At 37.6% G+C, this 21,412-nt stretch overlaps 1 protein-coding gene across 2 annotated transcripts; it reads left to right on the top strand.

The window, feature by feature from the left end:
- Positions 1 to 777: 777 nt before the first annotated feature.
- dnajb5 (DnaJ heat shock protein family (Hsp40) member B5) lies at positions 778 to 21,070 on the top strand. 2 transcript variants are annotated; one of them, XM_048188257.1, is made up of 4 exons: positions 778 to 864; positions 3,263 to 3,519; positions 9,575 to 10,212; positions 18,390 to 21,070. In XM_048188257.1, the coding sequence occupies exons 2-4, from the start codon at positions 3,309 to 3,311 to the stop codon at positions 18,621 to 18,623; spliced, it is 1,083 nt and encodes a 360-aa protein (XP_048044214.1). In that variant the 5' UTR covers positions 778 to 864; positions 3,263 to 3,308; the 3' UTR covers positions 18,624 to 21,070. The 2 variants fall into 2 exon arrangements, with proteins under 2 accessions (XP_048044214.1, XP_048044216.1); XM_048188259.1 differs by lacking the exon at positions 778 to 864 and adding an exon at positions 897 to 1,592.
- Positions 21,071 to 21,412: the final 342 nt, after the last annotated feature.

Here is a 21,412-nt window from a genome sequence, read left to right as displayed (position 1 = left end):
TCCTAGAGATATGAGTGCTCAGGTTCTGCTTGAGTGAAGAGCACATGATGGGAGGTGGAGAGGAACATAAACAGTAGAAAAACTGTGGATACTGCATCATGTCATTATATACGTATACTTGCTCTATGAATCTTTTTCTCTCTACCTGTCTCAAAATCAGCTCTCATTTGTCAAATACACAATGTTACTCGAGGTTAAAGGATTAGTTCACTTCAAAATGACTGATCGTTTTGCAAAATAAGATCCTTATTCCTTGGCTGGGAACATGTAGAGCCCTTTGAAACTGCACTGAAACTGCAATTTGGACCTTTGGACCCATTGTACCCAAGTCCACTGTATGGAGAAAAATCCTGGAATGTTTTCCTCAAAAACCTTAATTCCTTTCGAATGAAGAAAGAAAGACATGAACATCCTTATTGACATGGGGCTGAGTAAATTATCAGGAAATTTTAATTCAGAAGTGAACTAATCCTTTAAAAGCAGAAACTGCAGACATATGACTGTACATTTAAAGAAAATAAGTGTTTAGAATTAACATTAGTCAAATCTGGTAATATTTCAAATCAAATTTATGTGGTGAAAAATAGTTGCATGAGTGTCCACTAGACTATTAGTCCATAAAAATGGTCAAATATATTTTAATCATTTCATTCATTTAAAAAAAAAAAAAAACTTTTTGTAAATTCACTTGTAAAGCACACTTTGTCAGATATCTACAGTGCACTTGAGATGATTCTTGCTTGAAGTGATTTATTTGTAGGCTGTGCGGGGCGGGGCGTATGTAAATTGGGGGCGTGGCTAAAGGAATGGAGTAGAATGTCATGCAGCTCTAACCGGCAGACAGCTAAAGGATATTTTCACACGGTAAGCTCTTTTTTTCAATTCTGTATACCTTCACAAATTCAAGTGAAACACATATTGACAGTCTTTATCCTCTCCTGTAAGATTTCACTGTGAGATATTGAAGTCTAGTCTGTTCTTAAAAGCTTTAGTCATGCCGCGGAGAGATTTTGACAACTTCAGTAGCTCATCGAGAATTATTATAAAATACCATTTCGGTTTCTAATTAATAGTAATGATAGATATTGATACAATAACTGTACATATGCCATAATACCAGTTCAAGGACTGTTATCATGACAGGCTTTTGAATTCTTATAGTAGCTAGTCGTTACTTTTATGAGAGTGCGTGTGTTTCAAAACCTCGCTGCCTGCTGCTTAGACAGCTCAGAAGGTTTGAGACACAGCCGGTATTGATTTCATCTGTGCTTGCGTCTAATTTAAGGATGTTGTCTAATCGCACCCTGATGTGCACACTCTGCAGAGCCCATAGCTGTATGCTGGTGCAGACGCGGATAATCTAACACCTATTTTTATGCGAAAAATACATAAAGAGGTCAGGCTTGTCTAACTGACGTCAGTGAGATATCACTCAGTCACCAGACGTGCGTTATTTTTTCATTGGTGGTCATCATGACATCATTAAATACCGGAGAGGAATACCGGGAGACCTCAGAGGTTTTGGTTTAGTGATGAGGATTTCCTGTCGGATGCGGCAAACCGGCATCATTGTTCAGCAGATATTGTAACTGGTGAGCTTTAATGAATTTGTTCGTGATCCAGTGGGTATATATGGCTTTGTGTATTGTAGACAAATCGTTTTTTTCAGTCAAACGGAAAAGATCAAACAAGCAAATAGCCTAAATGCAACGACACTTTTTAAATGCATGCGTGTTTATGTGTGTAAATCGAAACTGCTCTGTATAATATGCTGAACATAAAGTCTTTGTTAGTGTTTCTTTCTGCAGTGCCGCCCAAACGACACGCTCAAATGATCAAGAGCTGCACTCAGCGCTATACATACAGTTTCAAATATGTCCTTCGCGGTGCTGTGTGACACTAAAACCTTTCTTGGCCTCTATGAAATATGATTGTAGAATATTGCTGTGTAATATTTATGTCTACTGTCTGTGTTTTTATGAATATCGTGGACACTGACTGATTGCAGCACATAGGCATAAGTAATATCAAACGAGCAGGAGTGCCGCTGTTCTTCATATCAGCACGTCTGAAATGCCGTGGGTAGAGACTGTGCCAGTGGCTGTGCCCTACATAAGGGACCCCAGGGTGGCACTGGCCCCATCAGACTGACGGCTGGTCCACCCAATCAAATGAGACACAAAATAATTATTTTGTTGAAAAAGAAGAAATAAATCACACATACATGACAATAATAATTGCTCAAATACATGAATTTAGTGGATGTCACTCTTGAAACTTTGCAGCGAGTATAGGCTACATGGCCGCTGCAAGCAAAACAAAAGATTTATTTAAATTCTGAACTAATACATCGCCTAGACTTTATCACTCAACAGAATCTGTCTACACTGCACAATGAATCTTCTATTTACATAATGTGTACACTTTTTTGTTATAAAGAGAGGATTTGTGAGCGTACAGTTCAAAACTCTGGCTTTGAGCGGATTCTGAGTTAAACGCCTCTGATTGGCCATTGCATTCAAGAAATCAACAGACATCAACTCTGCAAAAAACACTGTAAAAAGAAACCTTTGACACGCCGCACATTATTACCTTTGTTTATTGTTCTTATTCTGTTATTATTACACTAGTTATTTTATTAATTAATGTATTTTGTTGTTTTCAATAAACAGTTGGTTGACAATAAGTCAAATTAAACTAATCTTAATTGTCAAATAATTTTTAGTCCTTGTAGGACTATTGTAAAATGTAATTTGAGAGTTAGCATTGAGGTCCACCCTATTTCACCAAGGTCCACTCACTTTAAAATTTCTGGCCTCACCACTGGACTGTGCGTTTTATATTACGTAACAGTTCATTAAAACCTAAACAATATTAAGTACTTTAAGTGTAAAACACAAATTAGCCAATTAATTTGTATATTTCTGCCCCGTCAATGAAAAAATTGTTTCAAACCTTCTACGGCTCAGTCAGCAACGCACTGAATAATGGAAAGTGTTCTATAATCAGTTGGGTATAGGTCCACTCTGTGTTTTACATTTCACACTTAACAGTGACAAACCCAGTCTGTGAGCATTTATGGAGCAAAAGAAACACAAACGCTTCCTTTTAAGAAAACAAAACAACAACACTGAATGCAAACTCTGCCAAAATGAAAAACTAATTATTTTTATGTTGACACTAAAAGGAAACTTCAATATAACCTGAATGCATTTTTATTTCTTTATTAGTTACCTTGTTTATTTTCACCTTTGTTTTGTAGAGAGCTTGGAGTGGTTCTGGAAGGACTCTATCTGTAAATTAAAGCCATGGGGAAGGATTACTATAAGATCCTTGGCATACCTTCAGGCTCTAATGAGGATGAAATCAAAAAAGCCTACAGGAGGATGGCCCTAAAGTTTCATCCAGACAAAAACAAGGATCCTAATGCTGAAGAGAAGTTTAAGGAGATAGCAGAGGCTTATGAGGTTCTGAGTGACCCAAAGAAGAGAGTGATCTATGACCAGTATGGTGAGGATGGTGAGTATGGTTTTTAACAACAACAACAAAAAATTATTTCGGTCCTTGCAATAAATTTTTCATAAGAAATAAAAATATACATAATAACCGAAAAAGATGTAGGCTGAAGCCACTGCTTATTATTTGTACAAATTGATATCTGTCATCAAGGTAACTTTTTAACCAAGAGAAGGCTTTTCCTCTTATACCATATCTTTCCATTTTCATCATTAATAAGCCATGATCAATAGTGTCAAAACCTTTTTTAAATCTAGGATCACCCCCACAGTATATTCATTATTATCCAATGAAGTGGAAATCTCTTCCACCAGTTCCATCACTGCCATTGAGGTCGACCTATTTGCTCTAAAGCCATACTGATGTTCGCTCAATAATTTGTGTTTATCTATAAAATTATCAAGCCGGTGCACAAATAATTTCTCTAACATTTTTGAGAACTGGGAAAGCTGAGAAATTGGTCTGTAATTGGAAAATAACTTTAGCTACTTTCATATTAATTGGAAATATGCCTGTTAAAAATGACTGATTACAAATACAGTGGGTACGGAAAGTATTCAGACCCCCTTAAATTTTTCAATCGTTGTTATATTGCAGCCATTTGCTAAAATCATTTAAGTTCATTTTTTTTCCTCATTAATGTACACACAACATCCCATATTGACAGAAAAACACAGAATTGTTGACATTTTTGCAGATTTATTAAAAAATAAAAACTGAAATATCACATGGTCCTAAGTATTCAGACCCTTTGCTAGAAGCACCCTTATTTAGTAGAAGCACCCTTTTGATCTAATACAGCCATGAGTCTTTTTGGGAACGATTTTCACACCTGGATTTGGGGATCCTCTGCCATTCCTCCTTGCAGATCCTCTCCAGTTCTGTCAGGTTGGATGGTAAACGTTGGTGGACAGCCATTTTTAGGTCTCTCCAGAGATGCTCAATTGGGTTTAAGTCAGGGCTCTGGCAGGGCCATTCAAGAACAGTCACGGAGTTGTTGTGAAGCCACTCATTTAGTTATTTTAGCTGTGTGCTTAGGGTCATTGTCTTGTTGGAAGGTAAACCTTCGGCCCAGTCTGAGGTCCTGAGCACTCTGGAGAAGGTTTTCATCCAGGATATCCCTGTACTTGGCCGCATTCATCTTTCCCTCGATTGCAACCAGTCGTCCTGTCCCTGCAGCTGAAAAACACCCCCACAGCATGATGCTGCCACCACCATGCTTCACTGTTGGGACTGTATTGGACAGGTGATGAGCAGTGCCTGGTTTTCTCCACACATACCGCTTAGAATTAAGGCCAAAAAGTTCTATCTTGGTCTCATCAGACCAGAGAATCTTATTTCTCACCATCTTGGAGTCCTTCAGGTGTTTTTTAGCAAACTCCATGCGGGCTTTCATGTGTCTTGCACTAAGGAGAGGCTTCCGTCGGGCCACTCTGCCATAAAGCCCCGACTGGTGGAGGGCTGCAGTGATGGTTGACTTTCTACAACTTTCTCCCATCTCCCGACTGCATCTCTGGAGCTCAGCCACAGTGATCTTTGGGTTCTTCTTTACCTCTCTCACCAAGGCTCTTCTCCCCCGATAGCTCAGTTTGGCCGGACGGACAGCTCTAGGAAGGGTTCTGGTCATCCCAAACGTCTTCCATTTAAGGATTATGGAGGCCACTGTGCTCTTAGGAACCTTAAGTGCAGCAGAATTTTTTTTGTAACCTTGGCCAGATCTGTGCCTTGCCACAGTTCTGTCTCTGAGCTCTTCAGGCAGTTCCTTTGACCTCATGATTCTCATTTGCTCTGACAGGCACTGTGAGCTGTAAGGTCTTATATAGACAGGTGTGTGGCTTTCCTAATCAAGTCCAATCAGTATAATCAAACACAACTGGACTCAAATGAAGGTGTAGAACCATCTCAAGGATGATCAGAAGAAATGGACAGCACCTGAGTTAAATATATGAGTGTCACAGCAAAGGGTCTGAATACTTAGGACCATGTGATATTTCAGTTTTTCTTTTTTAATAAATCTGCAAAAATGTCAACAATTCTGTGTTTTTCTGTCAATATGGGGTGCTGTGTGTACATTAATGAGGAAAAAAAATGAACTTAAATGATTTTAGCAAATGGCTGCAATATAACAAAGAGTGAAAAATTTAAGGGGGTCTGAATACTTTCCGTATCCACTGTACATGTAAATGGTTTTACTATATGTTCCATAACGTTTTTTAATAATGACATGTCAATATCATTACAATCAGTTGACTTTTTACTCTTAGAGTTATTGACAATGTCAAGTATTTCCTTTTAATCAGCTCCCCTAATGAATATTGAATAACTATTACTGGAAATATTTACTTCTTCTACCCTATCCCCATTTCTTTGCACCACAATCTCATTTGCTAACTTATATCCAATATTTACAAAATACTCATTAAATTTACTGGCAATATCATTCACCTTATCTATAACTCTTTTATCATCTTTTATCATCATTTATAAAATAATTTGGATAATCTACTTTTGCCATATTCTTTTTAATTATACTATTGAGTACTTTCCATGTTGCTTGAGTGTTACTTTTATACCTGCAGTCATTTATAATAATATTCCTTTTTACTAAATCTTACGTATTAATTTATTTTTATATATCTTATATTTATTCTCAGCTTGTTTTGATCTAGTTATTATAAATTTCCTATATAATGCATTTTTCTTTTTACATGCCTTCTCTATTCCCTTAGTAATCCATGGTTTATCACCATTTTTGCGCTCCCTTACAATCTTATAGAAACAGTGTTTTTCATATTGTTCAATTAGTATGTTCAAGAAAGCATCATAGGCTCTATTAGGATCATCATTTACATAAACCTCACTCCAGTTTTGTTTCTTAAGGTCCTCCTCAAGGGCAGCAATGACTTCTGGTGTTCTATGTCTAAACATTCCAAAATATTCTCTATAGTTAGTGACATACTTATAATCAAACTGCATCTTAACGCTATATCAACATACAAGGCAACTCCACCTCCTTTTTTAGTAACTCTGTTAACCGTAAACAAATTATATCCCTCCAGTTCTACATCTTGTACTTTCTCGTCATCAAGCCAAGTCTCTGACACAGCAATCACATTAAATTTATTGGTTCCATATACAGTAGAACTACAGCCAAACATCTCAGTACCTTATCAGATTCTATGACTCATTCTTGGGGCATAATTAGTTTTATAAGAAACAGTAATTTAATTATCTTTTTTCACAGTTTGATAATCTTTATATAGCCAGTTTTTTCCCAGGTTGTGAAACCCTGCTTCAGAGCAGGATTCGAACTACTTTTGCACAGTTAACGTTAACTTGTACAGTATGAAGCTACAGACACCCATTCAATGCCGCATATTCGCATACAGTTTCAGCGTCTGAGGCGAAAAATGTCAAATGGTCAAGGAAAGCATCAACTGTGGTGAAAAACAGTTTTATTCTTACCTTATTCTTACCTTACCTTATGATGATGTGCAAGAGCCAGACAAGCCTTTATGTAAACAAGGGACATGCTGTGTTCATCCATTCAATGACACTGACACTGCAAAAATGCAAATAAGAATGTTAACCCAGGGTTTAGGAATTTACAATGTTAAATGTTGGATTATGAATACCTAGGATTAATTGTTAACCCGAGGTAAAGTAGTGTGAATCGTGAAGCAAGATATTTATGTTGGAAAAAGTTGAAAAATATTTTGTCTTGCAAAATGTGCAGTCAGTACCGCGGCTCCCTATACACTAAGTGCGTGTGATCGCAAATTCGAAAGCTAAAGTGAAAAGCGAGCATGCATTTAAAAGCTATTTCAATACCCAGCATATTAATAGCGGCTCCCTGATGCCCGCGAATAATTGGCCTATACACAGAGTACGGGTGATTACGAAAGTGAAAAGTGCTGCTCCCCCTCCACGGAGTTATTGGTAATTCTGGTGTCGTCGCAAATTTATTTCCCAGTGTGAAAATTTCCTCACCGTGACAACCCTACAGTCTGTTTGTATTTGGTGTTGCATCAACAGCATTGTACTTCATCATATCTTTTCTAAGAAAACATTACAGGTGCTACAACAAGACTTCATGGACCCAGGCACAGTTCTGTGTTTATACCAGATAGGACAGCCCTTAAAAGGATCTTGTCGTGGCTCACGTAGCTAGACCACTGTTCTTTATACAATGTCAGTGCAACTCTACCACCTCTGCTTTTTGCCAACAATCAAAATAACTCCTTCACACTGCAGGATGATGCAGAGAAGTTCTCTGACTAATGTAAGGACTATAAACATGGCAATGTTCCAAAATAATAAAAATGTCTGTGGAAACAAAGAAGGATTTCAAATGTTCCCACTTATGCCAGCTCCAGGCTAGATGCCAAACTAAGCATCTTTACAATGAGCACACCTTTGCCAATTCCTCCTTCACTGAAGTTACTCCTGAATTTCGCAAGGAATCCCTTTATGTTTTCAGAGTCTTTGCATAAATTCTTTCTGTGCACCGTGGCGTGGTTCCATATTGCTTGTACAAAGAGCCAGCATGTTCCCTCAAATGGCTGCGGCAGCAGAAGCAAGCTTATTTGGCTCTATTAACACAGATTCACTATGAGGTATTATGTTTTTAAATCTGTATTTTAAGATATATGAATCTGTTATTTCCAAATGACCCACTTTAATAACCATCCTCTCATTAGCTGTTTTGCCCTGAGGAGTTCATTGAAGTTGCAAAGAATGAAGTGGAAACATGTTTTATAAGATGTCTGCATTAAGTATGCAGACTGAAGAGTTGAAGATGTGAAGTTGCAAGATGAGTCAGCTTGTGTCCTGGTCGATAGAAGGAGTCCATTTGTTACAAGCCATCAATCACCCACCATAACACATGGATGTTAATGGTTTTTTAACAGAACTGAAAAACACAAAAACAAATGATTGTTTGATCCTAGTTGACCTGCTCTTTCTGTACTTCTATTTTTGTACAGAGGATAGTTTTGCAGGAAACCTCAAAACACAGTTTAGACACCCGAGCTCAGAGAACATCACCATGTTATGGTCTTCAACTCATACAAGATCATTAGTTCCCCAGGATTTGTGCTACATGTTCTTTTCATCTTATTTTTTAGAACCAGACCCACCAAGTTGAGCCAGCTAGAAGTGAAGAAGACTTTTAAGAGAGTGTTTCTGTTCTTTGCCCAGCAATTTGAATCTGTTCTTTTTGTAACCAAACTGAGAGGGGGTGGAGAAAAGAGAGAGAGAGAGGAAGAAAGAAAGACTTGGCAGGTCTTTTGTTGAGCTTTACACCTCAAAATGGTGATGTGTGAACAGTTGCAGACTAAATCAAATTCTATTCCATGCTACGTCATGGAGTAGGCTAGTACTTGATAATTGTCCAGCAGGACTTTAGAATTAACATCTCAGTTGCCAATTATTTTGTCTGTGTAGAGCTGTCATCATAATTCAGTAGTGGACTACTCAGGATTTTTCTTTTTTCACTAAACAAATAGAAATTGGAAGTCCTAGGGTCATAGAGGTGTGTTTGGCTATTTCAAATAATTATCATGCAAAGAAATAGACTGTCCTCTAAGTAATGTCAAGGGAATGAGTCAAAGAATCATCTTGGAGTTGGCATACAATGGTATTGGGAAAGAGGTCCAACTGGGCTGTGTGTCAATGTATTTGCTTCTTTTAAGAAAAATGACACTTTCCATTGAGGAATCTACATTATACACAATCTTGAATTCTTAAAATATAGTATGCAGTAGGCCATAATAGTTATAAGTCATCCTTTTTAGTTAACACTTTTATAGAGAGTGGATTAGGTTTTATCAGTGTCGAGCAGAATTGACTCTTCAAGGCCAGTGGAGTCCTAAATCCAGCTGTGGCAGGCTCTCTAAACTGGTGATGCCCTCAATATGGCTCCCTCAATCCTTTTTATACTTAAAAGATGACAAAAAGTTATTCTGGATAATTTTTAAAGATTCAGAAATATCACCACTGAAAGCTAGAGCGCTTGCTAACCTTGATACATTGTTCCCCCCTGTGTATTTCTATTCAGGTTTGAAAGCAGGTGGCACAGGCTCATCTAGTGGACAAGGGACTACATATCACTACACTTTCCATGGGGATCCACATGCCACCTTTGCTTCTTTCTTTGGAGGCTCCAACCCCTTCGATATATTCTTTGGCTCTGGACGCCAGCGAGGAACGACTAATGGTTTTGCAGACCATGGTGACCATGACATGGACATTGACATGGATGGAGATGATGATCCTTTCAGTTCCTTCAGCCACTTTGGCTTCAATGGTATTAATGGTTTTCATCATGGTGGAGGTCGAAGACATCGTAATGAGCAACTTCATGGTGGCCGTAGGAAAGTGCAGGACCCTCCGGTGGTACATGAGCTTAAAGTGTCTCTAGAGGAGATCTTCCATGGATGTACCAAGCGGATGCGAATCACTCGCCGACGACTGAACCCAGATGGAAGGACAATGAGGACAGAGGACAAGATCCTTAACATTGTCATCAAGAGAGGCTGGAAGGAAGGGACCAAGATCACCTTCCCCAAAGAGGGTGATGAGACGCCTGAGAACATTCCTGCTGATATTGCATTTGTGCTCAAGGACAAAGGGCACCCACTCTTTAAAAGGGATGGCTCCAACATCATTTACACAGCCAAGATTGGTCTTAAGGAGGTATGTGCTCATTGTTTTGACACAATCAGTTTTCAAACCATTTGGTTTCCAGCATGTGTTTTAACCCACAATATATTGCAGTGTTTCCCAACCCTGTTCCTGGAGGCACACCAACAGTACACATTTCGGATGTCTTCCTTATCTGACACATTCATTTCAGGTCTTGGAGTCTTCTCTTAGAAACTGATGAGTTAAATCAGGTGTGTTTGATTAGGAATAGTTTAAAAATGTGTAGTGTTGGTGTGCCTCCAGGAACAGAGGTGTCTCCATTCAAAGTTCTGAATTTAACTTATGCACAAATTTGGAAAATCGCACAAGACATTTGTGAATAAAGCAGCATTTCCATCCTGTGTGTTCAAGAGAACAAAAAACATTTGAGATGCTGTGCAATAAAATTCGTCTGCTGGTTACACCAGTTATACAGTCACAACCACTGTTGTGCATTGAGGGATTTATTCGATAAATGTGTTTCCATCGTAGTTTATGCGTAGTTTTAGTCTTCTTATTGGGTAAAAAAATGTATCCACCTCAATTGAGTGCTTAACTTTTTTTATGCACATTTTTAGAATTTATGCGCATCTTGCCGTGTCCATCCAGCGTTTTTTATGCGATATCCCAAAATGTGCATAAAAAAGGTGGATGAAAACATAGCTACAGATATATATACAGTATTGTGCATCCCTAATTGACAGTCAGTTTTTTGCACCTGTGGGCTTTTTCCCATTATTCCTTGACATTCCCTGACTGGTCGTCAAAGCAGACTGGCTTGTTTTATCAGTTGGCTTCTGTAGCCCAAGAATAGACAGACCCAGACTTAGATTAGACAGGTTTACTGCAGTCTCAACACTGGACCACTCTTTGGCCTTTGTGCCCTCATTTACATGGACTTAAAGGGTAAATTAATGGGCTTCATTTGGTATCAACCCCACTGAGCTTAAAATAAGTGCTGACCTTGTTAACCTGCACAGCTGCTAAATTTGGCTGCATTTTTCTCCCTATGCAAACCATTGGTAGTTTTATTGTTCTGCAATATCTGTGACTAGTGCTGCACGATATATCGTTTCAGCATCAACATCATGACATTGTGATAGTCAAATAAGTAGGAATTATAGTTGATCCGTGATCCGTATGTACCAGGCCCCACAGTTCTGAACGCATCTGAGTTGTGGATTAGTAACAAAGTTTAACCATCATGGAGTGAATGTTGCATGTTTCTTTAAGTCCTGCAAGTTTAAACATTCAAGTGAGTTTAAAGCATTCAAACACAAGAAGATACTCAGACAGCATGTAAACACCGAATTCAGTTCTCTTTCTCATTTTTTTGTGCTTGAACGGAGACATACATGCTAAATTATGTTAAAAATGCCCATCTCAGAGAGTATCCTGGTAAACACACTTGTCTTACTTCAAAGTAAACTGCAAAGTAAATTGAGAAAGAAAACAGATGCGTATCATTAGGTTATACTGAACATGTCCATTAGGTCTTAAAGCGATGGCTTAAAGCCTAATATAACTGCTGCTGTCTTTGTCATTAATGTTAATCAAACAACAAAAGACAATGAGAAAATCACTTTTGTAGCTTTAACAAAGATTAATTACACTGAACAAAATTATTAACGCAACACTTTTGTTTTTGCTCCCATTTTTCATGAGCTGAACTCAAAGATCTAAGACTTTTTCTATGTACACAAAAGGCCTATTTCTCTCAAATATTGTTCACAAATCTGTCTAAATCTGTGTTAGTGAGCACTTCTCCTTTGCTGAGATAATCCATCCACCTCACAGGTGTGGCATATCAAGATGCTGATTAGACAGCATGATTATTGCACAGGTGTGCCTGTCAGTATCTGGTGTGACCACCATTTGCCTCACGCAGTGCAACACATCTCCTTCGCATAGAGTCGATCAGGTTGTTGATTGTGGCTTGTGGAATGTTGGTCCACTCCTCTTCAATGGCTGTACGAAGTTGCTGGATATTGGCAGGAACTGGAACACTCTGACATATATGCCGATCCAGAGCATCCCAAACATGCTCAATGGGTGACGTGTCCAGTGAGTATGCTGGCCATGCAAGAACTGGGATGTTTTCAGCTTCCAGGAATTGTGTACAGATCCTTGCAACATGGGGCCAAATGAGGTGATGGTCGTGGTTGAATGGTACAACAATGGACCTCAGGATCTCATCACGGTGTCTCTGTGCACTCAAAATGCCATCAATAAAATGCACCTGTGTTCACTGTCCATAACATACGCCTGCCCATACCATAACCCCACCGCCACCATGGGCCACTCGATCCACAACGTTGACATCAGCAAACCACTCACCCACACGACGCCATAAACACTGTCTGTCATCTGCCCTGTGCAGTGAAAACCGGGATTCATCCATGAAGAGAACACCTCTCCAAAGTGCCAGACGCCATCGAATTTGAGCATTTGCCCACTCAATTCGGTTACGATGACGAACTGCAGTCAGGTCGAGTCCCCGATGAGGAGCATGCAGATGAGCTTCCCTGAGACGGTTTCTGACAGTTTGTGCAGAAATTCTTTGGTTATGCAAACCAATTGTTGCAGCAGCTGTCCAGGTGGCTGGTCTCAGACGATCTTGGAGGTGAAGATGCTGGATGTGGAGGTCCTGGGCTGGTGTGGTTACACGTGGTCTGCGGTTGTGAGGCCGGTTGGATGTACTGCCAAATTCTCTGAAACGCCTTTGGAGACGGGTTATGGTAGAGAAATGAACATTCAATTCACGGGCAACAGCTCTGGTGGACATTCCTGCAGTCAGCATGCCAATTGCATGCTCCCTCAAAACTTGCGACATCTGTGGCATTGTGCTGTGTGATAAAACTGCACATTTTAGAGTGGCCTTTTATTGTGGCCAGCCTAAGGCACACCTGTGCATCTAAACAGCATTTTGATTTGCCACACCTGTGAGGTGGATGGATTATCTCGGCAAAGGAGAAGTGCTCACTAACACAGATTTAGACAGATTTGTGAACAGTATTTGAGAGAAATAGGTCCTTTGTGTACATAGAAAAAGTCTTAGATCTTTGAGTTCAGCTCATGAAAAATGGGGGCAAAAACAAAAGTGTTGCGTTTATAATTTTGTTCAGTGTATATGCAGCGAAGACTATACAGTGTTATTTTACATTTGATTATTCAATTTCTGTACCTGAATACAGTTAAACTTGCCTGAAAAACATAAAGCACAGTTTGTTTAATTCGTTTTTTTGGTCTATTGCATTTATCTATGCTTGTAATTTGTTTATTTTCTATGCAGATTGACTCCCCTAAAAAATCACCCCAGTCATTCTAGAATGAATCATTCTTTCCAAATAGAGCTATAAGTTATCTTGTGAAATTGTTTACATATTGCAATATATAAAGCAGAAAAACAAAATATCGCAATGTCGAATGTTGTTGTTCCAATATCGTGCAGTCCTATCTGAGACCTACCATTTCATTATGAAACATATTCATATTATTGTATAACATTATAATGTGTATATATGGGTAAATGTAAATGAGCATGCCCAGTTTTGATATATCATAGTTATAGGACTCAATAGAACAAATCATGCTTGGTGACTGTAGAGTCCCTACATGGCTCAACGTCATTGCTGATTTACTCTCTCTCTCTCCCACTTCAGTGTGAGAGAACAGGAATGTCATGGTGCAGTGTCATACGCCAAAGCAGTGTCCTCGCTTTGAAAAAGCGAGTTGAACTCGCCTTGAAGAGTTGAACCGCGCATATAAAATTGTCATGTGACTGAGCCAAGCGTGGTTTTTCGGGTTGCACATGGAACATTTAATGTTTACGCCTGGAACCAGAAAAGTATTGCTGATAATATAGTTTGTCCACAATAAACAAGCAGGTGAAAAGCAATCATAATTGGAATTGAAAAGTTAGATTTTGTGAATTGTATTTCTGTTGTATCGCAGCATACTGTAGTTGTGTTTTCATCATGAAAGTTCAGGAGTTTATGACAGCTCATAGCGTCATTGATGCAGTGCTAGCCTGAGGGGATTCAATAAGAACCTCAGAAAATTCTGCCCCGAGTCATTAAATGCTGGAGCATGATGCTTCAAAGCAATAATTTAAATATTCTATTGATGTTGTCTAGATGTAATGTTATTTTCATGGGCTGACCCACTGAGGATAATAACTACTGTGACTGCAGTGACCTAGAAAACCACTGTCAGTTAATACTTTATAGTGACATCAGCAGAAACAGCCTTAATGTCAGTCTTGAGGGACTGGTGTGGTGTTTCAGAGCACCACTGTCATTAACGGGAAAGATATTTTCTTGCCTTTCTGTTAACTTTACTTTTGACAACTTTTACCTTGGCAGCCCAGCCAAGGCAGTCAGCTGTCAGCTGTTTCAAATAATAATGTGTCCATGAGATTTCTCTACAGCATAAGTTCCTTTACCTAAAACAGCATTTTGGCTTTTGTAAAATGTCAACCATGGTTGTGAATATCTGAAAACATCTGTGGTGTCTGTCTTAAATGACTACTAATAGTCTCTGAGATTTTTCAGAGCAGTGATTTACTTTTAAAGGTCTCGCTCATTAGATGCTCAGAATGAAACTTGATAAGTTCCAGTGGACACCACAAACTGTTTTGCCATCTGGTACCCTCTCATGCATACTGATGGCAACGTGCCCCACAAATTTTCATCTGCCTGTTTATTGTAGATGCATTCACAGGACAGATTTAGCATGGATCTAGACTGTTCTCATGGGCACATTGTCTTCATTTCAATATGAATTTTCATTTAGAGTTGCTCTTAGTGTAACCCCAAGGCATTGCTTTAATTAGAGGTCTGAGCTTCTTTAATTGCTTGCTGGGTTTGTACAAGAGCAAGACGGCTATAAGGTCCTTGTCTGCTGGTAATTTCCATACCCATTCACCTAGTAATTACTCATCAGCAGTACCAAAGAGCCCTGTTAGCAGTGATGCTAAGAAAATGCAAGGTCACATGATGATATCTGTATGATAATGCTGGATTATTCAAGACAGCTCTGAATGTGATCTTGCATTCATCAAGTTAATTTTTTAATGTGAGCATTGTGTCTCAAAGGTACATTCAGTAGTTTGGGTAATGTTTTAGGTAATGTTAGCGTTGCTATTCTTTGTGTATTTAAGTATTCATACCTCAGTGGTGTTAAACCGCTGCACTGCCAGTCTGCCACCTATCAACATGGATCAGCACAAACGTCTCTGAATTTTATGTAAAATACTCTGATACTAGTGAGTTTTACAGAGCGTTCAGTGCAATAATGAATTCCCTTTTACCTGTCCAACAAAAATAGAAACACTTTGGGCATCACTACTCAGGACTTTCTCTGTCATCAAATCTTTCCACCTTGTGTATGCCATATCTATGTTTACGCTCGTTTTTGTATTTGTCTGTCTTTATGTCTTCTGGCTTCAGAGCTTTCTGCGTCTTCATCTGTACATTAACTGATTGTCTCTTGTCCCTTGTCTCTGCTGACAACAAGTAAGTGTCAACATAGAACATAGAACTAATTTTTGCTCTTCGCATCATCAAACAGCACTATGCTAATAGCGTATCTACAGATGCGGCAGCCAATGAGCGTGAGGATTCTCTGATGTTTAGTAAAACCATGGATGCTAAATTCAGTTCTGTACATACATTTAGGCTATTAAAAAGAGAGTGAAAACTAAATTGGCAGGACATTTGAGAGAGTTGTGAATAGTTGCATTTGATTAACTCTTTCTCTGTGTCATTATTGACATACATATGGCATGATCCGCTTCCTTAGTGGGTTTGTAAATGTAGATTTAGCCTATATATTTCAATAGTGGTAATGTTCTGCAAACTTCGTACTGGTGCAAATATCCAGATCAGTGACAAACCTCTTTGTCACACTTAGCTGTAGACCATAAAAGAACTTATTTTATTTTCAATCTCCTTCAACAAGACTGTGTTTGGGAAACATCATCATTAGCCAGAGTCAAGGAGATGCCTGGCACCTTGTCATGGTCAACTGTTTTGTGAGAGTATCAGCTACTCCCTTCTTTCCATGAATCCCCCATCTTCCATCCCCCCAGCCCACACCACTGCTGTCTGTAGGAAGGAGCTGATGTCATTGCGAACACATTTCCTCATCCCTTGAGGCAGCTGCTAAGCAGAGCTGTCTGGCAATGTTTGTGCTTGGTATTCACAGAAAGTTCATGAAAAGCTCTTCCAGCATAAGGTCACATGCAATAACCACAGGCTCTTCACTGCATACATTTAAGTTTTAAAGTCTTGAATTTATGCATTTCATTTTTAACATCCTGAACCCTCTCTAAAACTCACCAGTATCAGAGTAATTAACATAAAACTCAGAGACGATTGTGCTGATCCATGTTGATGTTTAACAGTGAGGAACTTCTGAAGTTCTGAAGATGAAAATGAACTAAATCTCTTATATGACGTAAATAATACAGGAGGAGCTTGTTTATCTAATCCTGTCAATTACATTTGTTACATTTGTGTCTTAGCAGTTATATTTTTCATTATTTTTTTGTTTTTACTAAAAATTTGTGTATCTTTGCCTTTATCAGATGGTCCAGTGGGGATCTTAAAGCTTGAGCCCCTCCATTATGGAAAGTGTTTACCTTATCACACTTCAAGTGAAGTCATAAATTCTTTCATTATTTTAGGCACCAACTTTCAGAAAGCTCAGAGTACGCCACTAGCATCTCACTAACATCATGAATGCAGTGTGCTCAAGTACCATGAAATGCCAGCAACACAAAAATATTCTCAACATATAAATCATATCACAAAATATTCTGTATCTAAGGTTGCCTCGGCTTCAATTTGATTATCTTTTTTACATTTATTCATTAAACAGATGCTTTTATCCAAAGCAAAGTACAAATTAGCACATTAATATGATCTGATTATGGTTTGTGTATATTGTTTAGAAAATTCAGACGCACTTTATATTAAGTGGCCTTAACTACTATGTACGTACATTTAAATTAATCATTTGATACAATGCACTTATTGTGTACATACATGTTTTTACATTGTACTTATATTTTAAAAACACCTGCATGTAATTACATCTGTAATTAATTTCTGTAATTACATTTATAATTACACTGTTGACCCATCCCTTAACCCTTACCCCTACCCTTAAACCTACCCATACCACCAAAGTTTTCCCTAACCTTACCCGTATCCACCTTAATAGCTGAAAATGTGTTTTGCAATTCAATATGAACCCAATAAGTACATTGTACTTATTTTTTGATGTAAGTACATAGTAGTTAAGGCCACTTAATATAAAGTGGGACGGAAAATTCTTCCTCTTCAACAATTTGAAATCTAATTTTAGGAATCTAATTTTAGTTTGTTTGTGCAAACCTATGGAATCCAGCTTTACTCTATTTTTTTATCCATAGCAACTTCTGATATGGGACTCACAATTTATGTCCTCAGCTGATTTTTTAGTTGCTTCATTAGCTGTGTGAAATGAGAGCAGTGGCCAGAATTAGCTCTCTGTGCACTCAGTTACTCAATCTGAGGCATAACACACACATACACACACTTGGACATCCCCACACGCTTGCCCAATTTGACACAATCCAAGTCCGAAACTTTACAGCTCCAGTTTTTAATCAAATGTGAATTAAGTTATTGTGTAGATAATTGGTGATTTAAAAAATGTATTTAAAAAAAAAAAAATGAAAACAATTAATGACCATTTTATCTTGTTTATTTGTTTTCCATTTTAACTCTAATTGAATAATCATAAAATTTATTTAATAATAACACTAATAATTCACTACTGTTCAAAAGTTCTCAGTAATTTTATTTTTCAGTTTTATAGTAAGTTTTTTTTTTGTAAAATTTTTAATGTTGCAATGTTATCATGGTTTCAACAAAAACATTAAACAACACAGCTGTTTTAACATCATATTGAAATCATATAATGATTTCTAAAGGATCATGTGACACAGAGACTGGAGTAATAAACTACTATATGTATATAAATATATCTATACTGTACATGTGCTCTCTGTGCCTGTAACATCACAGAGGCATCTTACACTAAGTCTCTATGTCGCCATGTAGAGTTTGTGCTTAAGTGTTGAAATACCATCAGCGTCTCTTGTCCGCACTGACTTCACTTTGCTTTTTTCTTTTTGATAGGCTTTGTGTGGCTGCACAGTGAACATTCCCACCATTGACAACCGAGCGATCACATTGCCCTGCAACGATATCATCAAACCAGGCACAATCAAGAGACTGCGTGGAGAAGGCCTGCCTTTCCCAAAAAATCCATCCCAGCGTGGGGATTTGATAGTGGAGTTCCAGGTGCGTTTCCCAGACAGAATACCACCTCAGTCCAAAGAGATCATCAAACAGCACCTACCACAGTCTTAGAAGATGTTCAGTGGAATTACTTTATGCTTGCGTTTTTCAAACACACGTTTTCCTTAAAAATACAGACACTGAATTTGAAGAGGGACAAATATGTCGCAAGGACCAGAGGCTCATTTGATATTTTGTTACAGTTTTAATTAATTTATTATCAATTTCACTGAACATATGGAACGCCGATTTTTTGTTTTGTTTTTTGGACATGTTTTGAACTTTTTTTTTTTTTAAATAATCTTTTATTATTTCCCTTTAACAGTTTTTAATCTCTGTATTAATATGTTGAAGGCAAACAGTTATAAAGAAAAACAAAATGACTGGATGGAAGGTTAATATTTTTGGTGCAATGATGGAGATGTGGACGATCCAAAAACAACTGGCTATTTATTCTGAATTTGAATCTGTGTTGTTTTGTAGCAGATTAAACTCTTTTCCAATGTAATAACTGATAAGCTTGTTTTGAATGTTGATCATGTAAGACAACTAAAGTGTTGAGACTTCTGGATTTTTAGGAATTTGAGCACCAGCAGAGACGTTCGGCAAGGATTTGATATATTTCCACCCATCTATACAGGTGCTTTCTGGTAATTTTTGAAGTACCAGGTAATGGTATTTCTGGTAAACATTTAGTGGTGTGATTTTTTTAGATCACATAAATTTTGAGTGCCTTAAAATGGCTCAAACCAGCTGTTTTATTTTCATTAGCATAGACATAAGGGTATTATTGAAACAAATCAGATTATTTTGTAATTTCAGGACCTTAAATAATCACGGTGCTCGTAACATGTCATTGTTTCTGTGGAACACATGAGTTAACCAGAAGAATGTCCAGGATGTTTTTCCAAAAAATAAAAGACTAAAACATATAAAACAAATCAAAGAACAAAAAATATAATGGCCACCATAGACAATATCTTATATATCGTATGTGTGCAGTCATATTTGTCAATCCAAGTTATATTATAGGTTACATACAGTTATTTGGCACTTCACATGGATCATACAAAACAAAAATCTTTGACCTAGACCGTCTTGGTCATGTGTACACAACATTTTACAATTTGGTCTAACAAATTGTCCTTATTAACAGTTCTTTATTGTTTTAACCGAGAGAAGGAATGTTTCAGTGAATGAATAATATAAATTCTGGTCTGTTCCTGTCAGGTTTTTTTTTTTTTTTTTTTGTCAGAATTTGACAGTGAAAATTCACTTTCATTATATAGAAAAGAACAGCCTGGTCATTCTGTTAAATAACACATTTTGTGTCCCATGGAAAAAATAATATGGACAATATAATTGTTAAATGATCATTGAAGCAAGTAACTATTGGAAAATGCTCATTTGTTTATATTAGTATACACACCACACCATACATTAAAAGACACAAACATCCTCCAAAGTGCAGCATTGCAGTCTCAGTATATTAAGATGAAAATGCCATTTTGTATTCCTATGAGCAAATGAAAGTGAATGAAAAACTGTTGCTCAATGTTGATTAGTGTTTGAAGATCGGTCGGTGTGAAACTGAGAACTGTGATGTCAAAAGTTTTTCTTTTTTGAAATACAGATCTTCATTGTTCAGTAACCACCGCTACAAATATTGCAAACTTTTTTTATGAAGTTATGAGGGATTGATTTGTTTTTCGAACAGCTTTTTACTACATACTGTATTTCACACTTTTAAATGTGTGCAATGTGAAATAAATTGCAATAGTTGTCTGTATTTTAGTTTAGGTTTATATAAAGCACAGAGTCTCCTTTCAATGGATTTGTGATGTACCATCTTTCTACGGTAACAACAGCCTTTGAGTAACAGCACTTTCTATATAAGCTACAGTTTCCCGGGATCCATCCAGGATATCTCTTATACAGTCATAAAGGCCTGTTCACACCAAGAACAATGACTATAAAGATAATGATAAAAATACAGTTCTAAAAATCATTTTAAATATAAAAGAATAGCAGAGTCCACACCACAACTCTAACATTATCGTTGAGATCACTTTCAGATTTTTTTCCAGCTGATAAACGATAAAAACATTGACAGCCAATCAGAATCCATTCTGCTTTAAAGAGCTCGAGCATTTAAAGTGGCAGACGACAAAACTGCAGCACTGGCTTAGAATAGCGGACGCTAATGTAGATATCATTATAGTTATCTTTATAGTTATCGTTCTTGGTGTGAACGGGCCTTAACTATGTCATTTAATCATTACTGTATTTGGTGATAAATTGAAAGAACACAACCTTTTTAAAGACTGGTGTAAAATAGTTTTGTTATGTGCTGTAAGGATTGTTAAACCATTGTATTCATGGGACTTTTGAACATCCAGCCACTTCTGTTTGAATTTGAACGTCAGATTTGAAATGTCTCATGTTTATGACTTCTGTCCTCATGTATAAATATCCAGCTCCCTATGTCCATCGGGAGGATAAATCAATGCAGAAAGCAAACAGTGTGTTAGTAGTTTCCTCTGATTCAGAGAGAATCGGATACTGGCCTGTAAGCTTGTGTGTGTATATGCCATGCTGTTGACCTCTTTCATTTTCATTATAGCTGCAGTATACATTTTTGGTGCTTTATAAATGATTTACAAGAACAAGTAATAAACCAAATATATTGACAGAAAAGGAAAATAATAATGATCACTGTTTCAGACTGAATGAAATGTAGACAGACTGACAGCTGTCCAAGTGACATGACGATGTCGGGCACACAAGGTAAACCTCAAACAAATTCTCAATACAAAACCAGAATGTTGACAACAAATCCACATTTTAATAATAGTAGTTTA

This window comes from Megalobrama amblycephala, linkage group LG4 (assembly GCF_018812025.1).
Source record: "Megalobrama amblycephala isolate DHTTF-2021 linkage group LG4, ASM1881202v1, whole genome shotgun sequence".
NCBI classification, from domain to species: Eukaryota; Metazoa; Chordata; class Actinopteri; order Cypriniformes; family Xenocyprididae; genus Megalobrama; species Megalobrama amblycephala.
Note: the sequence above shows the minus strand (reverse complement) of the source record. Positions and strands in the feature narration are given on the sequence as shown.